Genomic DNA, 23359 nt, shown 5'->3' on the forward strand with positions numbered 1-23359 from the left:
AGCTGCAGAGAATTTTCATGACATAATAGAGTTGGGTGTAATAAGCCACTAGATTTTTGTTGGCAAAAAAAAAAAAACATTAAAAAAGTAACAAAGGTTTTCTCGATCTTCAACTAAGAGCTCTAGTTCCGGGATGTCGTTCTCTGGTTTGTGCGCTGTTCTGGTTCCTGTGTTGGCACGTGAGCAGCGCTGTGCATGAAGAGGTTTCCAATAGCTGATTTAGCCAATGTATATATCGGCAAGGGGGCTGGCTTAGCTATTCAAATGAGCATTTAGCCAGCCCCCTTCACAGTTCTGGACACATATTAAATCAGGCGATAATGTCCTGTCTGTAGATGAAGATAACTTAATAATTTAAAGGGGTTTTCTGATTTCAGAACACTTCTATCCCCTAAAAGGAGTTTCTTTAGAAGGACATAGGTCTGGGGATTTACTCTTGACAGGATATAGGCTGAACTGGATGTCTTTTTTCGGCCTTATTAACTATGTTACTATGTTTAAAAGCAAACAAGTTATCCTTTATTCACGTCCCCTGGTCCACTGTTTAATCTTCTGCTTCCAATGTCTGCTATTGGCTGCAACACTGACATTGCATTGAGAGAGCTGCAGCCAATCTGTGAGCTCAGAGGCTCTTCCGGTGTGGATGTCACAACCACTGGGATCACTGATTGGCTGCAGTGCTGCCGACATGACTTTATCACTACTGACAATAACTGACATTGGAAGCAGCGGAGGAGACTCTGTGTTGCACCTGGGGAGGGCGAGTATTGAACAGTGGACTTTCCTTAGTTTTTAAACAAAATGAACAGGGATATTCTGAAACTGTAAAACTCCTTTAAGTATTATGCATTGATCATTAGCTGGAAAACCCTTTTTAATATATCTAACTGGTCAGCACTAGTGATTTGCGAAGGTGTTATCTGAGCATGCTAAGGTACTAACTAGAGTTGAGCGAAACGGGTCGAACAATTTCAAAAGTCGACGACTTTTGGCAAAGTCGGGTTTCATGAAACAAAACCCGACCCTAGGATGAGGTCGGCCACAAGGTCGGCGACTTACGCGCCAAAGTCGCGTTTCAAAAGTTTGTTTAGCGCTCTTTTTCAGCCAATCAGGATCCACGGACACTGTGGGCAACGTGATGACATAGGCAGGGGTCACCACCATCTTTCAGAAGGGCATGCAAGTGATTGGCTTGCTTTGGTGGGCGTCACAGGGGTTATAAAAGGGCGTGCACGCCGACCGCCATCTTACTTCTGCCGATCTTAGCATAGGGAGAGGTTGCTGATTCTGTAGGGAGAGCGTTAGGCAGGGAAGAAGACAAAAAAAACTGCTGCTGCTAGCGATTTTGCCTGTGCAACACACCAGTCACTGTGTTTGCAGTGCAAGGGGAGGCTATATTGTGGTGGATCAGCGGTGTTGGTTGTTAGGCTGCCTTCTAAGGCTTCCTGACAGCTGCATTGCTGTTTCCCCACTGCTCTGCAAACTGCTTTTTTAAAAGCAATCCCAATTTTTTTTTTGTCCTGCTAAGGTACTGAGCGTGCATTTATTCACACCATACAGCGGTGTACGCTCCTCACACAGTACCGTGTAACGGCTGTTATCACAGCCACAGTGAAGCTATCTGTGTGTCACTGTGGAAGGATAAGTGGAGGACTTGTTCCATTCTTACAGACCTACACTCTAGGGAGATTCCTATTCTGCCCAATTCTACAATTCACTTTTTTCACACCTGTGCCATCGAGCCTGTGACATAGCGCTGTGATATTCAGTGGGCCTCACACAATCCAAGTGTCCAGTGTCCACAAGTATCTGCAGAAATTCAAAATCTCCCAGAAATTCAAAATCTCCCTTATCCTGTAGTCACTTTTTTCACACCTGTGCCATCGAGCCTGTGACATAGCACTGTGATATTCAGTGGGCCTCACACAATCCAAGTGTCCAGTGTCCACAAGTGTCTGCAGAAATTCAAAATCTCCCTTGTCCTGTAGTCACTTTTTTCACACCTGTGCCATCGAGCCTGTGACATAGCGCTGTGATATTCAGTGGGCCTCACACAATCCAAGTGTCCAGTGTCCACAAGTGTCTGCAGAAATTCAAAATCTCCCTTATCCTGTAGTCACTTTTTTCACACCTGTGCCATCGAGCCTGTTACATAGCACTGTGATATTCAGTGGGCCTCACACAATCCAAGTGTCCAGTGTCCACAAGTGTCTGCAGAAATTCAAAATCTCCCTTATCCTGTAGTCACTTTTTTCCACCTGCTGCATCGAGCCTGTGACATAGCGCTGTGATATTCAGTGGGCCTCACACAATCCAAGTGTCCAGTGTCCACAAGTGTCTCCCTTATCCTGTAGTCACTTTTTTCACACCTGTGCCATCGAGCCTGTGACATAGCGCTGTGATATTCAGTGGGCCTCACACAAGCCAAGTGTCCAGTGTCCACAAGTGTCTGCAGAAATTCAAAATCTCCCTTATCCTGTAGTCACTTTTTTCACACCTGTGCCATCGAGCCTGTGACATAGCGCTGTGATATTCAGTGGGCCTCACACAATCCAAGTGTCCAGTGTCCACAAGTGTCTCCAGAAATTCAAAATCTCCCTTATCCTGTAGTCACTTTTTTCACACCTGTGCCATCGAGCCTGTGACATAGCGCTGTGATATTCAGTGGGCCTCACACAATCCAAGTGTCCAGTGTCCACAAGTGTCTGCAGAAATTCAAAATCTCCCAGAAATTCAAAATCTCCCTTATCCTGTAGTCACTTTTTTCACACCTGTGCCATCGAGCCTGTGACATAGCGCTGTGATATTCAGTGGGCCTCACACAATCCAAGTGTCCAGTGTCCACAAGTGTCTGCAGAAAATCTAAATCTCCCCTGTCCTATAGACACCTTGTACCTTGTTACATTACTATATAGTTGTAAGGTACTCCTGGGGTGGACCCACTAGACCGTGGCAACGAACCTCCCGAGGGCGAGCTGACCAGGTGGACCACCCCCTATACAGGGAGTGTATGGGGCAAGCCCACGGGTAACTATCACCACGGTAGCCGGTACCCGGGAAAGTATAAGCGGACAGATGGGTAGATCCAAATAGCAGGCACTGGACAGACGACACGGCTCGGAGACACAGGAGAGACGGCACGTCTTGGCGGGACAGGAGGGATGGCTCGGCTAGAAGACACAGGAGGAACGGCACAGCTTGGCGAGACAGGAGGGATGGCACGGCTTGAAGACACAGGAGGGAAACGGACGAGGACTGAAGCCACAGAACCTAGGAGAGAGAGCACAAAAGGAACTGGGTAAATGCACGGGAGAAAGCTAGGGAGCACTAGGAGGGCGGCCAGAGTCACTAGCAAGTTCTAGTGATAGTCAGGCATCGCCTCCAGAAGGAGGCGGCCTGATATAGGGAGAGAGAAGGGCTTCCCGGTCATGACCTCCAGCTGGAGGAGGAGACGCGCGTCCTCAGGTGGGGGAGGGCGCGCGCCCGGCCATAGCGAGGAAACGCGCCCGCCGAGGAGGAGGAGCGGGAGCGCGCACCAGGGGGCTGGACCGAGGCGGCCGTGGGCCGTGGACGGGAGACCGGGAGAGACCGCGCCGAGGCCTGCAGCGGCCGGCACGGCAGCGAGGAGAACCCCGGAGAGCGGGTGAGCCGGGGCCGGAGGGAGGTAAGAGGAGAAGTCCGCGGCAGCCGCCGCGTGACAGTACCCCCCCCCCCCTTACGCGCCCTCCCCCGCAGACCGGACAAAAATTTAGCCAGGATTCGAGGAGCTTGGATATTCTCCTGGGGCTCCCAGGATCTCTCCTCAGGACCAAAGCCCTTCCAATCAACCAAAAAACAGGTTTTCCCTTTTTGCTTCCTCATGGCCAAAATATCTCTCACCTCAAATACATCGTCTGCGGCGGCAGGCGGAGGTGAATGAGGAGCTTCAGAAAGGAAACGATTGAAAATAACTGGCTTAAGCAAAGTCACATGGAAAGCATTAGGGATGCGGAGAGAGGCGGGAAGACACAATTTATAGGAGACATCATTAATACGGGACAAGACCTCAAAAGGTCCAATATAGCGGGGACCCAGTTTGTGGGACGGGACTTTGAGGCGAATAAACTTGGAGGCTAGCCAAACTTTATCACCTGGGTGATATGGTGGAACATCCAGGCGCCTCTTGTCTGCGTATCCTTTCACCCTGTTACGCACCAACTCGAGAGCGGTCTTGGTCTCCTGCCAGATCCTGGAGAATTCGCCGGACAGAAGTTCAGCCGCCGGTACACCCGAGGCGGGCGGAACTGGTAGAGGTACACCAGGATGTAGACCGTAGACGACAAAGAACGGGGATTTGCCAGAAGATTCACTGATGTGGTCATTATAGGAAAACTCAGCCCACGGGAGTAATTCAGACCAGTCGTTCTGGTGGATATTAGAAAAGTGCCGGAGGTAGTTCACCAAACTCTGATTCGTCCGTTCTGCCTGACCGTTGGACTGTGGATGATAAGATGAGGAGAAGTCGAGAGTGACATCCATCGATTTGCATAGAGCTCTCCAGAAGCGAGAGGTGAATTGGACTCCTCTGTCCGAAACAATATGTTGGGGCAGTCCATGGAGACGAAAGATGTGCTGGACGAAAATCTTCGCCAAGGCGGAAGCCGATGGCAAGCCAGGCAAAGGGATGAAGTGTGCCATTTTAGAGAATCTATCTACTACCACTAAGACGACAGTACACTTGGCAGAGGAGGGTAGGTCCGTAATAAAGTCCATGGCGATGTGTTGCCAAGGTGACGAGGGTACTGGAAGCGGATGTAGAAGACCAGAAGGCAGCTGCCGAGGCACCTTGATCTTGGCACACGAGAGACAGGAGGCGACGAAATCCCGGACATCTTGGGAAAGGGTCGGCCACCAGTAATAGCGGGACACCAGAAGAAGTGTCTTTTTATGGCCAAGATGACCCGCCAGCTTAGAAGCATGGCCCCAGTGGAGGATTCGTCTTCGGTCCCTCTCAGAAACAAAAGTCTTGCCAGGTGGGGTAGCGAGGAGAGAAAGTGGTGCCACGGTGATGAACCTGGATGGGTCCAAGATATGTGCAGGTTCCTCCTCGACATCCGTGGAAAGGGAGGACCTGGACAAGGCGTCGGCTTTGAGGTTCTTGTTGCCTGGACGAAAATGCAGGTCAAAATCGAATCGGCCGAAGAACAGAGACCACCTGGCCTGCCGAGGGTTGAGTCTTTGTGCAGACCGCAGGTACGCTAGATTCTTATGGTCTGTGTAGATTGTGAAGGGATGTGCGGCGCCCTCCAACAAGTACCTCCACTTCTCTAGGGCTAACTTGATGGCAAGCAGTTCTCGGTCTCCGATGGAATAATTCCGCTCTGGGGTGGAGAATGATTTTGAAAAGAAACCGCACGTAACGAGCCTGCCGGAGGAGGACTTCTGAGACAAAACAGCTCCGGCTCCAGTTGCGGATGCATCCACCTCAAGGACGAATGGTTTGTTGACCTCAGGGCGATGGAGTACGGGAGCCGTGGCAAAGGCACGTTTCAGAGATAGAAAGGCTCCTTCTGCTTCAGGGGTCCAGACGTGTGGGTTGGCTCCCTTACGGATCAAAGACGAGATAGCGCCAGTCAAAGAGGAGAAATGGGAGATGAACTGCCGGTAGTAGTTTGCGAAGCCGAGAAAGCGCTGAATGGCTTTCACCCCTTGAGGACGTGGCCAGTTAAGCACGGCCGAACCCTTCTCAGGATCCATACGCAGACCAGAGTCGGAGATGATATAGCCCAGAAATGGAAGAGAGGACTGTTCAAAGGCACACTTCTCCAACTTGGCGTACAGACGATTCTCCCTCAAACGGAACAGTACGCGGCGGACATCTCTTCTATGGGTGGACAGATCAGGAGAGAAGACCAGGATATCGTCGAGGTACACCACCACACAGGAATACAGAAGGTCTCGGAAGACGTCGTTCACAAATTCCTGAAAGACTGCGGGAGCATTGCATAACCCAAAGGGCATGACGAGATACTCATAGTGTCCATCTCTGGTGTTGAAGGCGGTCTTCCACTCATCTCCGGAGCGAATACGGATGAGATTGTAGGCTCCACGGAGATCCAATTTAGAAAAGATTCGTGCCCCACGTAGCCGGTCGAACAACTCGGGGATGAGAGGTAGCGGATATCTATTCTTAACGGTAATCTCGTTGAGACCACGATAGTCAATACAGGGGCGCAGGGACCCGTCTTTCTTCTTGACAAAAAAGAAGCCAGCTCAAGCAGGGGAAGAAGACTTTCGGATGAAGCCCCTGGCCAAATTCTCCTGTACATATTCGGTCATGGCCTGGGACTCGAGTGGACTCAACAGATAGATCCGCCCTCGGGGTGGAGTCGAGCCAGGAACAAGCTCGATGGGACAATCATATTGCCGGTGCGGAGGGAGGACCTCCGCTTCCTTTTTATCGAAGACGTCCGCGAAGGCCCAGTAAGCCGAAGGCAACTCCGCAGGGCCCGAGACAGGAGACGAGCATTTGAGGGGTCGTACTGGGCGGAGACATCTGGTTTGGCAGAAGCGGCCCCAGCGAAGAATGTCTCCGGACCGCCAATCCAGAACAGGTTCATGCATCCGCAACCACGGAAGACCCAGGAGCACGGTGTGGGACAAAGACGGCAGCATGAAGGTGGTTATCTTTTCACGGTGCAAGACCCCGATCTGTAACTCCAGCTCTTCAGTGACCAGTGTAACAGCTTCGCGCAAGGGAGCACCGTCGACAGAGGCTAACTGCCGGGGAACCTCCAAGGACCTGACAGGTATCCCTAATCTCTTCACCGCCTCGAGTTGGATGAAGTTTCCCGCAGCCCCAGAATCAATATAGGCTAACTCCGAAAAACGTTTGGAGCCCAGGAAAAACACAACAGAAAGGGTCAAGGGTAGAGAGGTGTCAGTGACACCTAGGGAGGCCTCTCTTACCTGTCCTAGGCGGAGGAGTTTCCCGGCCTCACAGGACAGGAACGCAGGAGATGGGAGGCGCTGCCACAATAGAGACAAAGGCCATGAGCGAGTCTGTCCTGGCGGCGAAGCTCCGCGGGCCTGAGTCGGTCCACTTGCATGGGTTCGGGAGCTGCGGCCGCGGCGGAGGACCGCGAGCGTGGTGGGCTGTGTGTCAGAGGAGAAAAACGATTGGGCCTTCTCTCCCTGGCGATCTCGCGGGAACGCTCCCGGAAACGTAGATCCACTCGTGTTGCCAGCGAGATGAGGTCCTCCAAAGACGTGGGTGTATCCCGGCCTGCCAGCTCGTCCTTGATTCGGGACGATAAGCCTCGCCAAAAAGCCCCAACCAGGGCCTCATTGTTCCACCCCAGCTCCGAGGATAACGTACGGAACTGGATGGCGTACTGTCCTACCGAGAGAGTACCCTGGCGAAGGCAAAATAAAGACTCGGTAGCAGAGACCAGGCGACCGGGCTCATCGAAGACCTTACGAAAGGTCTCCAAGAAGGCCGCGAGCTGGGAGACTATCGGGTCATCGCGTTCCCACAAGGGATTCACCCAGGCCAGTGCCTCACCCTCAAAGTGGGAAATCATAAAAGCCACTTTGGCCCGGTCGGAGGGATACTGTAGAGGAGCCAACTCGAAATGCAACTGGCACTGGTTGATGAACCCCCGACAGAGTTTGGGATCTCCGCTATAACGTGGGGGTTTGGCCAACCGGGGAGAGGAGTGTGGGACTGCCACAGGTGCCGGGACTGCGGCTGCCGTCTGTAGGGCTAGTAAGCGGTTATCTACAGAGGCAATGTAGTTCAAAATATGGGCCTGGGTGTCGCGCTGCTGGGCCAGTTCCTGCTGCAGGCCGGAGATCTGGGAGGCAATTCCCGGATCGGAGGTCTGCAAAGAGGAAAGTCGGGACTCCATCGATTTGAGGAACGACATGATCCTCGCCTGGTTCTCACGAAGGAACAAAAGTTCCTTTTGGGTCGGGGTCGAGGTACCAGCGGGATCCATGGCCTGACTATCCTGTAAGGTACTCCTGGGGTGGACCCACTAGACCGTGGCAACGAACCTCCCGAGGGCGAGCTGACCAGGTGGACCACCCGCTACATACAGGGAGTGTATGGGGCAAGCCCACGGGTAACTATCACCACGGTAGCCGGTACCCGGGAAAGTATAAGCGGACAGATGGGTAGATCCAAATAGCAGGCACTGGACAGACGACACGGCTCGGAGACACAGGAGAGACGGCACGTCTTGGCGGGACAGGAGGGATGGCTCGGCTAGAAGACACAGGAGGAACGGCACAGCTTGGCGAGACAGGAGGGATGGCACGGCTTGAAGACACAGGAGGGAAACGGACGAGGACTGAAGCCACAGAACCTAGGAGAGAGAGCACAAAAGGAACTGGGTAAATGCACGGGAGAAAGCTAGGGAGCACTAGGAGGGCGGCCAGAGTCACTAGCAAGTTCTAGTGATAGTCAGGCATCGCCTCCAGAAGGAGGCGGCCTGATATAGGGAGAGAAAAGGGCTTCCCGGTCATGACCTCCAGCTGGAGGAGGAGACGCGCGTCCTCAGGTGGGGGAGGGCGCGCGCCCGGCCATAGCGAGGAAACGCGCCCGCCGAGGAGGAGGAGCGGGAGCGCGCACCAGGGGGCTGGACCGAGGCGGCCGTGGACGGGAGACCGGGAGAGACCGCGCCGAGGCCTGCAGCGGCCGGCACGGCAGCGAGGAGAACCCCGGAGAGCGGGTGAGCCGGGGCCGGAGGGAGGTAAGAGGAGAAGTCCGCGGCAGCCGCCGCGTGACAATAGTTTGTAGGATTTTGTCTACATTTCTACCAAAAATGAGGAAGGCTGGTGGAAGAGGCCGTGGAATTGGGCGGGGGTTGGCAGCTGGTAATGATGGTGTTGGTGGTGGATCTGATGGTAGTGGCAAAAGCAAAATAGGACCGAATGCAGGAGGTGTTGAGCCTGCGTCATCGTCTGGCTCCATAAGGCTTCGAAGGCTTAGTTTTCTAGGAGTTGGCAAACCGCTTTTAACGTCAGAGCATCAGGAAAAAGTTTTGTCTTACATTGCTGACTCAGCCTCCAGCTCTATCGCCTCCTCTTCTGAAGTTGTAAAAAGTAAAAGCACTGAGTCGTCATTGGAGGCTCATGTTCATGAACCACACCTTTCCTTGTGTCCTTCACCACAACCAAGATAGAAGGATGACGCAGGCCATACTACTGATTACTCCATGGAGCTGTTTTCACATACCATGCCTGGATTATCAAGTGAAATGGTGAATTACCCAGGCCAAGATGAATCTGACATGGAGTGCACTGATGCACAGCCGCTGATAGATGATTCTGCTGGTACATTCACTCAGAGCACTACATTGTCCTTGCAGTGTACAGAGCCAGATTCTGACCCTGATGAGACTCAGGTGCCCCTTCCCGCACACTATACCACCATACACGGTGACACAGAGGAAGGTGCACATGACATTGAAGAGGAGGTGATGGATGACCCAGTTGTTGACCCAGATTGGCATCCATTGGGGGAAGAGGGTGCTGCTTCCAATAGCTCAGATGAGGAGCATCCACAGCAGACATCAACATCGCAACAGCTGTTATCTGGCAGGCCCGGAGCACTCCAAAGACAGGTTCCAAAAATCAAGAGTTGCTGGACAGCTTGTCCAGAGGGTCAAAACATCACAGCGTGCTAGGCCGCAAAATGTCTGCCAAAGTAGGAAGAGTGCAGTGTGGCACTTTTTTGAACAAAATCCTCATGATCAGGCCAAGGTTATCTGTAAGAAGTGCGCAAAGACCTTTAGCCGAGGGAAAAATCTGAAAAATTTGAATACCAGTTGCATGCTTAGACATTTAACCAGCATGCACTTGCAAGCGTGGACACAACACCAAACCTCAAGTGCCACATGTGCAACTGATCACAAAGAAGGTAGTCAGCAACGCTACATTGTTTCCCCCACTGTAAGCCCACCGGTTAGCACAGCAGCAAATGTTGAGGTGTCGTTGCAAGGCCACAGCAGTCAGGGAATCCCACTGTTATATCAACGAAATACTGAATCTAGGCCATCAGAAAGAACACCAACTCCATCACCATCATCAACCCTCTCTCAGTCTGCCCTGTCCACCGCTACTTCCACCATATGCAGCTCTCAAGTCCAGCTCACCCTCCCAGACACTATGAGTAGGTCAAGAAAGTACTCAGTCTCTCATCCGCGTACACTGGGTTTGAACGCCCACATTGCCAAACTAATCTCGTTTGAGATGATGCCCTATCGGTTGGTGGAAAGCGCAGCTTTCCGCGAACTCATGGCCTATGCAGTACCACGCTATGACCTACCCAGTCGCCACTTCTTCTCTCGCAAAGCCATCCCAGCCCTCCACCATCATGTGAAAGACCGCATTGTCCATGCACTCAAGCAGTCAGTGAGTGGAAAGGTGCACCTCACAACTGATGCATGGTCCAGTCGGCATGGCCAGGGCCGTTACGTGTCCATCACTGCGCACTGGGTTAATGTGGTGGATGCAGGGTCCACAGGGGACAGCGGTGGTGGGACAGTGCTGCCTAGCCCACGGTATAGGAAACAGTTGGCTGTAGGCGTTCCACCCTCCTCCTCCTCCTCCAGAAGCGAAAGCTCGTCCACAGAGCGCAGTCGTACGAGCACTCCATCTGCAGCTGCCACTGTTGCACACGAGGTGTCCCCCTATCGAGCAGCTAGTGGAAAGCGTCAGCAGGCTGTGTTGCAGATGATGTGTTTGGGCGACAGACACACCGCCGAGGTGCTGGCCGAGTACTTGAAGCGACAAACTGAGTCATGGCTGGGCAGTGTACATCTTGAGGCAGGCAAGGTAGTTAGTGATAACGGCTGTAATTTTGTGGCAGCCATAGCCCTTTCAAAACTCAGCCACATACCTTGCTTGGCTCACACCTTGAACCTGGTGGTGCAGTGCTTCCTCAAAAATTATCCGGAGTTAACAGCCCTGCTCCAGAAGGTGCGAAGACTGTGCGCGCACATCCGCCGGTCGCCTGTACACTCCGTTCGTATGCAGAAGCTGCAGCGATTGCTCCACCTTCCCAACCACCGCCTCATTATCGACATTGCAACAAGGTGGAACTCCACCCTGCACATGGTGGAGCGGCTGTGCGAGCAGAGGCAGGCCATAATGCATTTGTGGGAGGATACACGGCCAGGCACTTTGAGAGCAGACATGGAGTTGACAGGTGTGCAGTGGTCGAAGCTGAAAGACCTCTATAAAGTCCTTCAGTGTTTTGAGGAATGCACACGGCTGGTAAGCGCAGACGCCATCCTAAGCATGAGCATCCCACTTATGCGTCTGCTCATGCAAACTTTGACGCACCTTAAGGAGCAGGCGTCTGCAGCCAATGTTGACGAGGAGGAAGTGGTGGAGGGAATCCTTGATGACATTCAGCCATTGTCTGCTCAGGGACCTCTCCTGGACGAGTTGGAGGAAGAAGAGGAGGAGGATGATGATGATGGGGATGATTACTTAGGGGAGGAGGATGCATCTCATGGGGCAAGTGAAAATGTTGGCGTGGCAAGGTCTGGTACAGGGTTTGTGCGTGACTGGAGGGATGTGGATTTGCCAGAAAGTGCTCCTCCAACCAGCACTCGCAGTGCATCATTGACACCGGGAACATTGGCCCACATGTCAGATTATGCCTTGCGGATCCTAAAAAGGGACCCCCGCATTGCCAAAATGATGAACGATGACGACTACTGGTTGGCCAGCATCCTGGATCCACGCTATAAAGGCAAATTACAAAACATCATGCCACAGGAGAACCTTGACCTAATATTGGCTAATAAACAAGCAACTCTGGTAAATCGGTTGCTTGAGGCATTCCCAGCACACAGCAGCGGTGATGGTTCTCACACGAGCCGTACGGGCCGGGGGCAGCTTGGCAAAGGTGTTCATGGTGCACACAGCAGAAGTGGCGTTGGAGACAGGGGTTTCATGACAATGTTGTGGACTGATTTTTCAAGTACCGCTCACACAACTGGTAATACAGCATCGATGGAAAGTGACAGGAGACAGCAGTTGTCAACTATGGTTACAAACTACTTTTCCTCCCATATCGATATTCTCCCACACAGGTCATTCCCCTTTGACTATTGGGCTGCTAAACTGGACACCTGGCCTGAATTGGCACAATATGCCTTACAGGAGCTCGCTTGCCCAGCTGCAAGTGTGCTATCGGAAAGAGTCTTCAGTGCAGCTGGATCAATCCTGACAGAAAAAAGGACCCGTCTGTCAACCCAAAATGTGGATGATCTAACCTTCATTAAAGTGAACCATGCATGGGTTTCCAAGGATTTTGTCCCACCTTCCCCTGATGACACATAGGGTGACAGAAAAATGGCTTGCTTTGGTCCACCTCTTCCTGGGACTTGACCTATTTCGCCTTTTGCATCAGCTGAATAATTAGAGTTGGCCTCATCATTGCTGAATGTCCAACATCAACATATGCCACTTTCTAAAACTCCCTAACTGTGCTGCCTCCCCCCCCCCATGGCCGGGGTCACCACCTAGCGCACGACACCGTGCGAGTGCCGTTGCCCTGGACAGGTGGGTAGGCCGACTCTTGGGCGCGGGCACTGGCACAGGGTCCCTCATAGTGCAATCAAGTGTCTCTGACGATGGTGGTGCACACCCGCCGTCAGACACACCGCCGTACTATGAGGGGCCCAGTGCCAGTACCGACGCCCACGAGTGGGCCCCCCTTGCTTGGGCAGGGCCCCAGCATTTGCAATCTTTACCTCTCCCTGCTCCTCCGCTGTGTAGTCTGGGCCGTCAAATCCATACTGTGCCTGACACCATCTGAGCCTGCCTCCTGATGTATAGACATATCTTTTGAATGTGTACACTATCCATACATGTTATCCGGGGATACGGTACCCTTTCTCACCTTTGTGCAATCACGTGCAAGCCATACTGGGCCTAACACCGTCTGAGCCTGCCTCCTGATGTATAGACATATCTTTTGAATGTGTACGCTATCCATACATGTTATCCGGGGATACGGTACCCTTTCTCACCTTTGTGCAATCACGTGTAACCCATACTGGGCGTGAGAACGGCTGGCAAGCTGTTAAGCAAGCTACAGCACCTGTGGTTTGCACACGTAAGTTTTTCATTTTTTTTCAGGAATGACGGTTAGGCCTAATTCCTGCACTTACTGGGAAATCATCGTTCGCGAGTAATAATTGTAATCAGTGATCCCCATCACTAACGTTGTTCAGCGGGTTATCTGCACCTGTAAGCGACAAACGCTGGCCTTTTCAGTGTAGCGCACATGCAGCCACGGACATGTAAGGTCATGACACACCAGTTATTGGCCAATCTCATGTGCCAGAGCCTCACGTGTCCCTCTAGTAAGCCGGACTCGGACCGCGGGGCATGACGGAGTCTCGTTCGTTAACGGAATTAAGCTTGCAATGTGTGCATCTGTTCTGTAGCTGGCATGGTTGAGGTTGCCCGTGTTGAGTCAAATTACGCCGTAGGCTCCACTCCTGGTGGTGCCCTTCTGGACATTCCTTTAAGGTTCAGCTTTGCAACCATACTGCCCACGTAAAACAAACACTTTGCCTTCATGAACGCTGTTTGGAGGGTCATGACTCGTGGGAATAACACCGCCCAATCAGTTAACCTGCTAGAGAGATCCTTCGTTGCTCCCAAGCATGACATCACACTCCCTAGGAAGAAGGTAATGCCACTGTGGCGACCGTACTCCTGGGGGCGACACAAGTGCACTGATGCCCAGCCACTGCTCGATGAATCTGCTGGTACATTGACCCAGACCACTACATTCCCCTCGCATGCTACACGGCCTGAATCTGACCCTGATGAAACTCAGGTTACCCTTCCCATATACAGTTCCATCTTACACGGTGACAAAGAGGAAGCTGCAGATGAAAGTGCAGGTTCGGCCCACCCGCCATCAGAAACAACACCGTACTATCAGGGGCCCTGTGCCAGTGCCGTCGCCAACGAGTGGGCCCCCCCTGCTTGCTCAGGATCACAGCACTTACAAGGTTGAAATACTGTGCAGTGAGATGGAAGATGGGAACGACGAGGAGTCCAGACTAGTACAGGGATTCCCTAGCGAGGAGACTTATTTCATTGTTTTCAATGTTGGGACAGCAATTTTTGGGGAGCACTATACTCTGGAGAATGATAGATGGGGCCCACCATACACTGGAACATTCCAAAGGTGGACATCAGACACTGGAGCAGCATTTACAGGGCCCATTATACACTAGAGCATTAGAAATGGGGCCCATTATGTTTGGAGCATTATTTGGGCCCATAAGACAGTGGAGCTTCATCCATGGGGACCAACATATACTGTAGCATTATGTGGAGCTCATCATATACTGTTTCAAACATTATATGGGACCAATGATTCTGTATGGAGAAATAGATGGGCCTCGTCATGACATGTAAAAAGTGAGGTATTTTTCATTTTACTATACCGCTATTTCTCTGCCGTATCGGAGCATGATGAGTTGTGGTATGTGTTAAAGGAGCGCTCTTTCGCCCAGGGCACATGAAAACCTGGAGCCAGCCCTACCCCCCCACAACTTTAGCCAAATAACCCCCATTTTTCAGTGCGTAACTTGTATTATGAAGTTAATTAAGGTTGACAAGCTTAAGTAAGAAGAATTGATGCTTTTGGCATTCAAATGGGCACTGTAGGTGTGTTTCCTGTCCTCCTCTCACTGCCGACTTTTATTCCCCATTGACTTACATTGGGTTTCGTGTTTCGGGACGACCCCGACTTTTCCCTATAATCGGCCGATCTTGCTCGACCCGACTTTTGGAAAAGTCGGGTTTCACGAAACGAAACTCGACCATAAAAAAACAAAAGTCGCTCATCTCTAGTACTAACCAAGTGACTTCGGCGTGCTCGAATACTACGTTCATGTCCCCGCAGCAGCATGTCTCGCAGCTGTTCAACAGTCACAACACATATACGGATTGCCTAACAAACCGCAATCCCTGCATGTGTTGCACCTGTCAAACAGACACGAGACATGCAGCCGCAGGGTCACGAATGTAGTATTCGAACACACCGAAGTCACTCGGTTAGCACCCAAGCATGCTCAGATAACACCTTATCCCAGCACGCCCGCTCATCACTAGTGATCACATCTGTGACCTGCCATCACTTTGGATTTGTGAAAGGTTTATATGGGGAGTTCCCAATGATCTGGTGTCACATCTGTTCTGGCGATAAGGAATTACATTTTATACTTTTTGATAGGAGTCGTTGCCATAGCTCTTCAAATGACATTTGCTGTCGCTATCTTGTACTGTTTTCTAATTCTTGTGGTTTCTTCCCATTCCCAGGAGGATGAGATGGAGGGGGAGGATGGTGTTACAAGTGAAGGTAAGCCCAGCATTTAAACCTCTGCAATGATGAGGCCAACTCTAATTATACAGTGTTCTGTTTACTTCCACGGGGTCATGGCTTTTTCTCCAGTTGCTTTCCTGTTGGGGAGAAAAATGGGCACAATTTGACATGTAACAGCAAGATTTAACTCTTTAGGAACACAGCCCATTTTCTTTTTAGCATTTTAGTTTTTTCCTCCAAGAACCATAACTCTTTTTTTATATTTTCGGTCTACAATCATAGATGTAAAATGTGCTTGTCTGTCATCAGTACAGATCTCCGGGCAAGGGTAAACGTGAGGGTAGTTTGGTCTGTCTATCAGTGTCGTAACGAGAATCTGAAGAGCCTCTGTGCAAAATTTGGACCTTGACCCCCACCTTCATGTTGGTCAGATGTATGGGCCCTTGTGACATTCTAGAATGTATACAGACATGACTGATCACCCTCTATGTAATAATGCCCCCCATCCTGGCTCTTTCCTGTAATAATGCCCCCCATCCTGGCTCTTTCCTGTAATAATGCCCCCCATCCTGGCTCTTTCCTGTAATAACGCCTCCCATACTGGCTCTTTCCTGTAATAACGTCCCCCATCCTGGGTCTTTCCTGTAATAATGCCCCCCATTCTGGCTCTTTCCTGTAATAATGCCTCCCATCCTGGCTCTTTCCTGTAATAATGCCCCCCATCCTGGCTCTTTCCTGTAATAATGCCCCCCATTCTGGCTCTTTCCTGTAATAATTCCCCCCTTCCTGGCTCTTTCCTGTAATAATGCCCCCCATCCTGGCTCTTTCCTGTAATAATGCCTCCCATCCTGGCTCTTTCCTGTAATAATGCCCCCCATTCTGGCTCTTTCCTGTAATAATGTCCCTTATCCTGCAATAATGCCCTCATCCTGGCACTTTCCTGTAATAATGCCCCCCCCCCGGCACTTTCCTGTAATAATGCCCTAATCCTGGTTCTTTCCTGTAATAATGCCTTGGCACTTTCCTGTAATAATGCCCCCCATCCTGGCACTTTCCTGTTATAATGTCCCTTATCCTGTCTCTTTCCTGCAATAATGCCCTCATCCTGGCACTTTACTGTAATAATGCCCCCCATCCTGGCACTTTCCTGTAATAATGCCCCCATCCTGGTTCTTTCCTGTAATAATGCCCCCCATCCTGGCTCTTTCCTGTAACAATGTACCCCATCCTGGCTCTTTCCTGTAATAATGTACCCCATCCTGGCACTTTCCTGTAATAATGTACCCCATCCTGGCTCTTTCCTGTAATAATGCCCCCATCCTGGCTATTTCCTGTAATTATTCCCCCATCCTGGCTATTTCCTGTAATTATGGCCTCATCCTGGCACTTTCCTGTACTTATGGCCTCATCCTGGCACTTTCCTGTAATTATGGCCTCATCCTGGCACTTTCCTGCAATAATGCCCCCCATCCTGGCTCTTTCCTGTAATAATGCCCCCCATCCTGGCTCTTTCCTGTAATAATGCCTCCCATCCTGGCTCTTTCCTGTAATAATGCCTCCCATCCTGGCTCTTTCCTGTAATAATGCCTCCCATCCTGGCTCTTTCCTGTAATAATGCCCCCCATCCTGGCTCTTTCCTGTAATAATGCCCCCCATCCTGGCTCTTTCCTGTAATAATGCACCCCATCCTGGCTCTTTCCTGTAATAATGCCCCTCATCCTGGCTCTTTCCTGCAATAATGCCCCTCATCCTGGCTCTTTCCTGTAATTATGGCCTCATCCTGGCTCTTTCCTGAAATAATGCCCTCTCCCCCCCATCCTGGCTCTTTCCAGTAATAATACCCCTCATCCTGGCACTTTCCTGTAGTAATGCCCCGCATCCTGGCACTTTCCTGTAATAATGTCCCTTATCCTGCAATAATGCCCTCATCCTGGCACTTTCCTGTAATAATGCCCCCCCCGGCACTTTCCTGTAATAATGCCCTAATCGTGGTTCTTTCCTGTAATAATGCCTTGGCACTTTCCTGTAATAATGCCCCCCATCCTGGCACTTTCCTGTTATAATGTCCCTTATCCTGTCTCTTTCCTGCAATAATGCCCTCATCCTGGCACTTTCCTGTAATAATGCCCCCCATCCTGGCACTTTCCTGTAATAATGCCCCTCATCCTGGCTCTTTCCTGTAATTATGGCCTCATCCTGGCTCTTTCCTGAAATAATGCCCCCCCCCCATCCTGGCTCTTTCCTGTAATAATACCCCTCATCCTGGCACTTTCCTGTAGTAATGCCCCCCATCCTGGCACTTTCCTGTAATAATGTCCCTTATCCTGCAATAATGCCCTCATCCTGGCACTTTCCTGTAATAATGCCCCCCCCGGCACTTTCCTGTAATAATGCCCTAATCGTGGTTCTTTCCTGTAATAATGCCTTGGCACTTTCCTGTAATAATGCCCCCCATCTTGGCACTTTCCTGTAATAATGCCCCCCATCTTGGCACTTTCCTGTAATAATGCCCCCCATCCTGGCTCTTTCTTGTAACAATGTACCCCATCCTGGCTCTTTGCTGTAATAATGTACCCCATCCTGGCTCTTTCCTGTAATAATGTACCCCATCCTGGCACTTTCCTGTAACCCCATCCTGGCTCTTTCCTGTAATAATGCCCCCATCCTGGCTATTTCCTGTAATTATGGCCTCATCCTGGCACTTTCCTGTACTTATTGCCTCATCCTGGCACTTTCCTGTAATTATGGCCTCATCCTGGCACTTTCCTGCAATAATGCCCCCCATCCTGGCTCTTTCCTGGAATAATGTACCCCATCTTGGCACTTTCCTGTAATAACGCCCCCCATCCTGGCACTTTCCTGCAATAATGCCCGTCATCCTGGCTCTTTCCGGTAATTATGGCCTCATCCTGGCTCTTTCCTGTAGTAATGCCCCCCATCCTGGCACTTTCCTATAATAATGTCCCTTATCCTGTCTCTTTCCTGCAATAATGCCCTCATCCTGGCACTTTCCTGTAATAATGTCCCCCCCCGGCACTTTCCTGTAATAATGCCCTCATCCTGGTTCTTTCCTGTAATAATGCCTTGGCACTTTCCTGTAATAATGCCCCCCATCCTGGCACTTTCCTGTTATAATGTCCCTTACCCTGTCTCTTTCCTGCAATAATGCCCCCCATCCTGGCACTTTCCTGTAATAATGCCCCCATCCTGGCTTTCTCCTGTAATAATGTACCCCATCCTGGCACTTTTCTGTAATAACGCCCCCCATCTTGGCACTTTCCTGTAATAACGCCTCCCATCCTGGCACTTTCCTGCAATAATGCCCGTCATCCTGGCTCTTTCCTGTAATTATGTCCTCTTCCAGGCTCTTTCCTGTAATAATGTACCCCATCCTGGCACTTTCCTGTAATAATGTACCCCATCCTGGCTCTTTCCTGTAATAATGCCCCCATCCTGGCTATTTCCTGTAATTATGGCCTCATCCTGGCACTTTCCTGTACTTATGGCCTCATCCTGGCACTTTCCTGTACTTATGGCCTCATCCTGGCACTTTCCTGTAATTATGGCCTCATCCTGGCACTTTCCTGCAATAATGCCCCCCATCCTGGCTCTTTCCTGTAATAATGTACCCCTTCCTGGCTCTTTCCTGGAATAATGTACCCCATCTTGGCACTTTCCTGTAATAACGTCCCCCATCCTGGGTCTTTCCTGTAATAATGCCCCCCATTCTGGCTCTTTCCTGTAATAATGCCTCCCATCCTGGCTCTTTCCTGTAATAATGCCCCCCATCCTGGCTCTTTCCTGTAATAATGCCCCCCATTCTGGCTCTTTCCTGTAATAATTCCCCCCTTCCTGGCTCTTTCCTGTAATAATGCCCCCCATTCTGGCTCTTGCCTGTAATAATGTCCCTTATCCTGCAATAATGCCCTCATCCTGGCACTTTCCTGTACTTATGGCCTCATCCTGGCACTTTCTTGTAATTATGGCCTCATCCTGGCACTTTCCTGTACTTATGGCCTCATCCTGGCACTTTCCTGTAATTATGTCCTCATCCTGGCACTTTCCTGCAATAATGCCCCCCATCCTGGCTCTTTCCTGTAATAATGTACCCCATCCTGGCTCTTTCCTGGAATAATGTACCCCATCTTGGCACTTTCCTGTAATAATGCCCCCCATCCTGGCTCTTTCCTGTAATAATGCCTCCCATCCTGGCTCTTTCCTGTAAAAATGCCTCCCATCCTGGCTCTTTCCTGTAATAATGCCTCCCATCCTGGCACTTTCCTGTAATAATGCCCCCCCCCCGGCACTTTCCTGTAATAATGCCCTAATCCTGGTTCTTTCCTGTAATAATGCCTTGGCACTTTCCTGTAATAATGCCCCCCATCATGGCACTTTCCTGTTATAATGTCCCTTATCCTGTCTCTTTCCTGCAATAATGCCCTCATCCTGGCACTTTCCTGTAATAATGTACCCCATCCTGGCTCTTTCCTGTAATAATGTACCCCATCCTGGCTCTTTCCTGTAATAATGTACCCCATCCTGGCTCTTTCCTGTAATAATGTACCCCATCCTGGCACTTTCCTGTAATAATGTACCCCATCCTGGCTCTTTCCTGTAATAATGCCCCCATCCTGGCTATTTCCTGTAATTATGGCCTCATCCTGGCACTTTCCTGTAATTATGGCCTCATCCTGGCACTTTCCTGCAATAATGCCCCCCATCCTGGCTCTTTCCTGTAATAATTCCCCCCTTCCTGGCTCTTTCCTGTAATAATGCCCCCCATCCTGGCTCTGTCCTGTAATAATGCCTCCCATCCTGGCTCTTTCCTGTAATAATGCCTCCCATCCTGGCTCTTTCCTGAAATAATGCCCCCCCCATCCTGGCTCTTTCCTGTAATAATACCCCTCATCCTGGCACTTTCCTGTAGTAATGCCCCCCCATCCTGGCACTTTCCTGTAATAATGTCCCCCCCCCCCGACACTTTCCTGCAATAATGCCCTCATCCTGGCACTTTCCTGTAATAATGCCCCCCCCCCCGACACTTTCCTGTAATAATGCCCTAATCCTGGTTCTTTCCTGTAATAATGCCTTGGCACTTTCCTGTAATAATGCCCCCCATCCTGGCACTTTCCTGTAATAATGCCCCCCATCCTGGTTCTTTCCTGTAATAATGCCCCCCATCCTGGCTCTTTCCTGCAATAATGCCCCCCATCCTGGCTCTTTCCTGCAATAATGCCCCCCATCCTGGCTCTTTCCTGTAATAATGTACCCCATCCTGGCTCTTTCCTGGAATAATGTACCCCATCTTGGCACTTTCCTGTAATAACGCCCCCCATCCTGGCACTTTCCTGCAATAATGCCCGTCATCCTGGCTCTTTCCTGTAATTATGGCCTCATCCTGGCTCTTTCCTGAAATAATGCCCCCCCCATCCTGGCTCTTTCCTGTAATAATACCCCTCATCCTGGCACTTTCCTGTAGTAATGCCCCCCATCCTGGCACTTTCCTGTAATAATTTCCCTTATCCTGTCTCTTTCCTGCAATAATGCCCTCATCCTGTCACTTTCCTGTAATAATGTCCCCCCCCCGGCACTTTCCTGTAATAATGCCCTCATCCTGGTTCTTTCCTGTAATAATGCCTTGGCACTTTGCTGTAATAATGCCCCCCATCCTGGCACTTTCCTGTAATAACGTCCCCCATCCTGGCTCTTTCCTGTAATAATGCCCCCATCCTGGCTATTTCCTGTAATTATGGCCTCTTCCTGGCACTTTCCTGTAATTATGGCCCCATCTTGGCACTTTCCTGTAATAATGCCCCCCCATCCTGGCACTTTCCTGCAATAATACCTGTCATCCTGGCTCTTTCCATTAATTATGTCCTCTTCTAGGCTCTTTCCTGTAATAATGTACCCCATCCTGGCACTTTCCTGTAATAATGTACCCCATCCTGGCTCTTTCCTGTAATAATGCCCCCATCCTGGCTATTTCCTGTAATTATGGCCTCATCCTGGCACTTTCCTGTACTTATGGCCTCATCCTGGCACTTTCCTGTAATAATGCCCGTCATCCTGGCTCTTTCCTGTAATTATGTCCTCTTCCAGGCTCTTTCCTGTAATAATGTACACCATCCTGGCACTTTCCTGCAATAATGCCCCCCATCCTGGCTCTTTCCTATAATAATGTACCCCATCCTGGCTCTTTCCTGGAATAATGTACCCCATCTTGGCACTTTCCTGTAATAATGCCCTCCATCCTGACTCTTTCCTGTAATAATGTACCCCATCCTGGCACTTTCCTGTAATAATGCCCCCCATCCTGGCTCTTTCCTATAATAATGTACCCCATCCTGGCTCTTTCCTGGAATAATGTACCCCATCTTGGCACTTTCCTGTAATAATGCCCTCCATCCTGACTCTTTCCTGTAATAATGTACCCCATCCTGGCTCTTTCCTGTAATAATGCCCCTCATCCTGGCTCTTTCCTGCAATAATGCCCCTCATCCTGGCTCTTTCCTGCAATTATGGCCTCATCCTGGCTCTTTCCTGAAATAATGCCCCCCCATCCTGGCTCTTTCCTGTTATAATACCCCTCATCCTGGCACTTTCCTGTAGTAATGCCCCCCATCCTGGCAATTTCCTGTAATAATGCCCCCCATCCTGGCACTTTCCTATAATAATGTCCCTTATGCTGTCTCTTTCCTGCAATAATGCCCTCATCCTGGCACTTTCCTGTAATAATGCCCCCCCCCCGGAACTTTCCTGTATTAATGCCCTCATCCTGGTTCTTTCCTGTAATAATGCCTTGGCACTTTCCTGTAATAATGCCCCCCATCCTGGCACTTTCCTGTTATAATGTCCCTTATCCTGTCTCTTTCCTGCAATAATGCCCCTCATCCTGGCTCTTTCCTGTAATTATGGCCTCATCCTGGCTCTTTCCTGAAATAATGCCCCCCCATCCTGGCTCTTTCCTGTAATAATACCCCTCATCCTGGCACTTTCCTGTAGTAATGCCCCCCATCCTGGCACTTTCCTGTAATAATGCCCCCCATCCTGGCACTTTCCTATAATAATGTCCCTTATCCTGTCTCTTTCCTGCAATAATGCCCTCATCCTGGCACTTTCCTGTAATAATGCCCCCCCCCGGAACTTTCCTGTATTAATGCCCTCATCCTGGTTCTTTCCTGTAATAATGCCTTGGCACTTTCCTGTAATAATGCCCCCATCCTGGCACTTTCCTGTAATAATGCCCCCATCCTGGCTCTTTCCTGTAATAATGTACCCCATCCTGGCACTTTTCTGTAATAACGCCCCCAATCCTGGCACTTTCCTGCAATAATGCCCCCCATCCTGGCTCTTTCCTATAATAATGTACCCCATCCTGGCTCTTTCCTGGAATAATGTACCCCATCTTGGCACTTTCCTGCAGTAATGCCCCCCATCCTGGCACTTTCCTGTAATAATGCCCCCCACCCTGGCACCTTCCTGGAATAACGCCCCCCATCCTGACTCTTTCCTGTAATAATGTACCCCATCCTGGCACTTTCCTGTAATAATGCCCCCCATCCTGGCACTTTCCTGTAATAACACCCCCCATCTTGGCTCTTTTCTGTAATAATGTCCCCATCCTGTCTCTTTAATGTAATTATGGCCTCATCCTGGCTCTTTCCTGTAATAATGCCCCCCATCCTGGCTCTTTCCTGTAATAATACCCCCATCCTGGCTATTTCCTGTAATTATGGCCTCATCCTGGCACTTTCCTGCAATAATGCCCCCCATCCTGGCTCTTTCCTGTAATAATGTACCCCATCCTGGCTCTTTCCTAGAATAATGTACCCCATCTTGGCACTTTCCTGTAATAACGCCCCCCCATCCAGGCTCTTACCTGTAATAATGTACCCCATCCTGGCACTTTCCTGTAATAATATACCCCATTCTGGCTCTTTCCTGTAATAATGCCCCCCACCCTGGCACTTTCCTGTAATAACGCCCCCCATCCTGACTCTTTCCTGTAAT

The 23359-nt window shown here is 50.5% G+C and overlaps 1 protein-coding gene across 3 annotated transcripts in view; it reads left to right on the top strand.

Moving 5' to 3' along the window:
• The window catches only part of LOC141052331 (target of Myb1 membrane trafficking protein-like), a 140348-nt gene that overhangs the window by 112870 nt on the left and 4119 nt on the right, over positions 1 to 23359 (top strand). For all 3 annotated transcript variants that reach the window (XM_073549546.1, XM_073549548.1, XM_073549547.1), the window contains exon 14: positions 15346 to 15385. In XM_073549546.1, the coding sequence (XP_073405647.1) occupies positions 15346 to 15385 (40 nt within the window). The remainder of the gene's footprint in view (positions 1 to 15345; positions 15386 to 23359) is intronic.

Source organism: Dendrobates tinctorius, unplaced genomic scaffold (assembly GCF_039654945.1).
Source record: "Dendrobates tinctorius isolate UK_male_01 unplaced genomic scaffold, ASM3965494v1 ptg000159l, whole genome shotgun sequence".
In the NCBI taxonomy this organism is placed as follows: domain Eukaryota; kingdom Metazoa; phylum Chordata; class Amphibia; order Anura; family Dendrobatidae; genus Dendrobates; species Dendrobates tinctorius.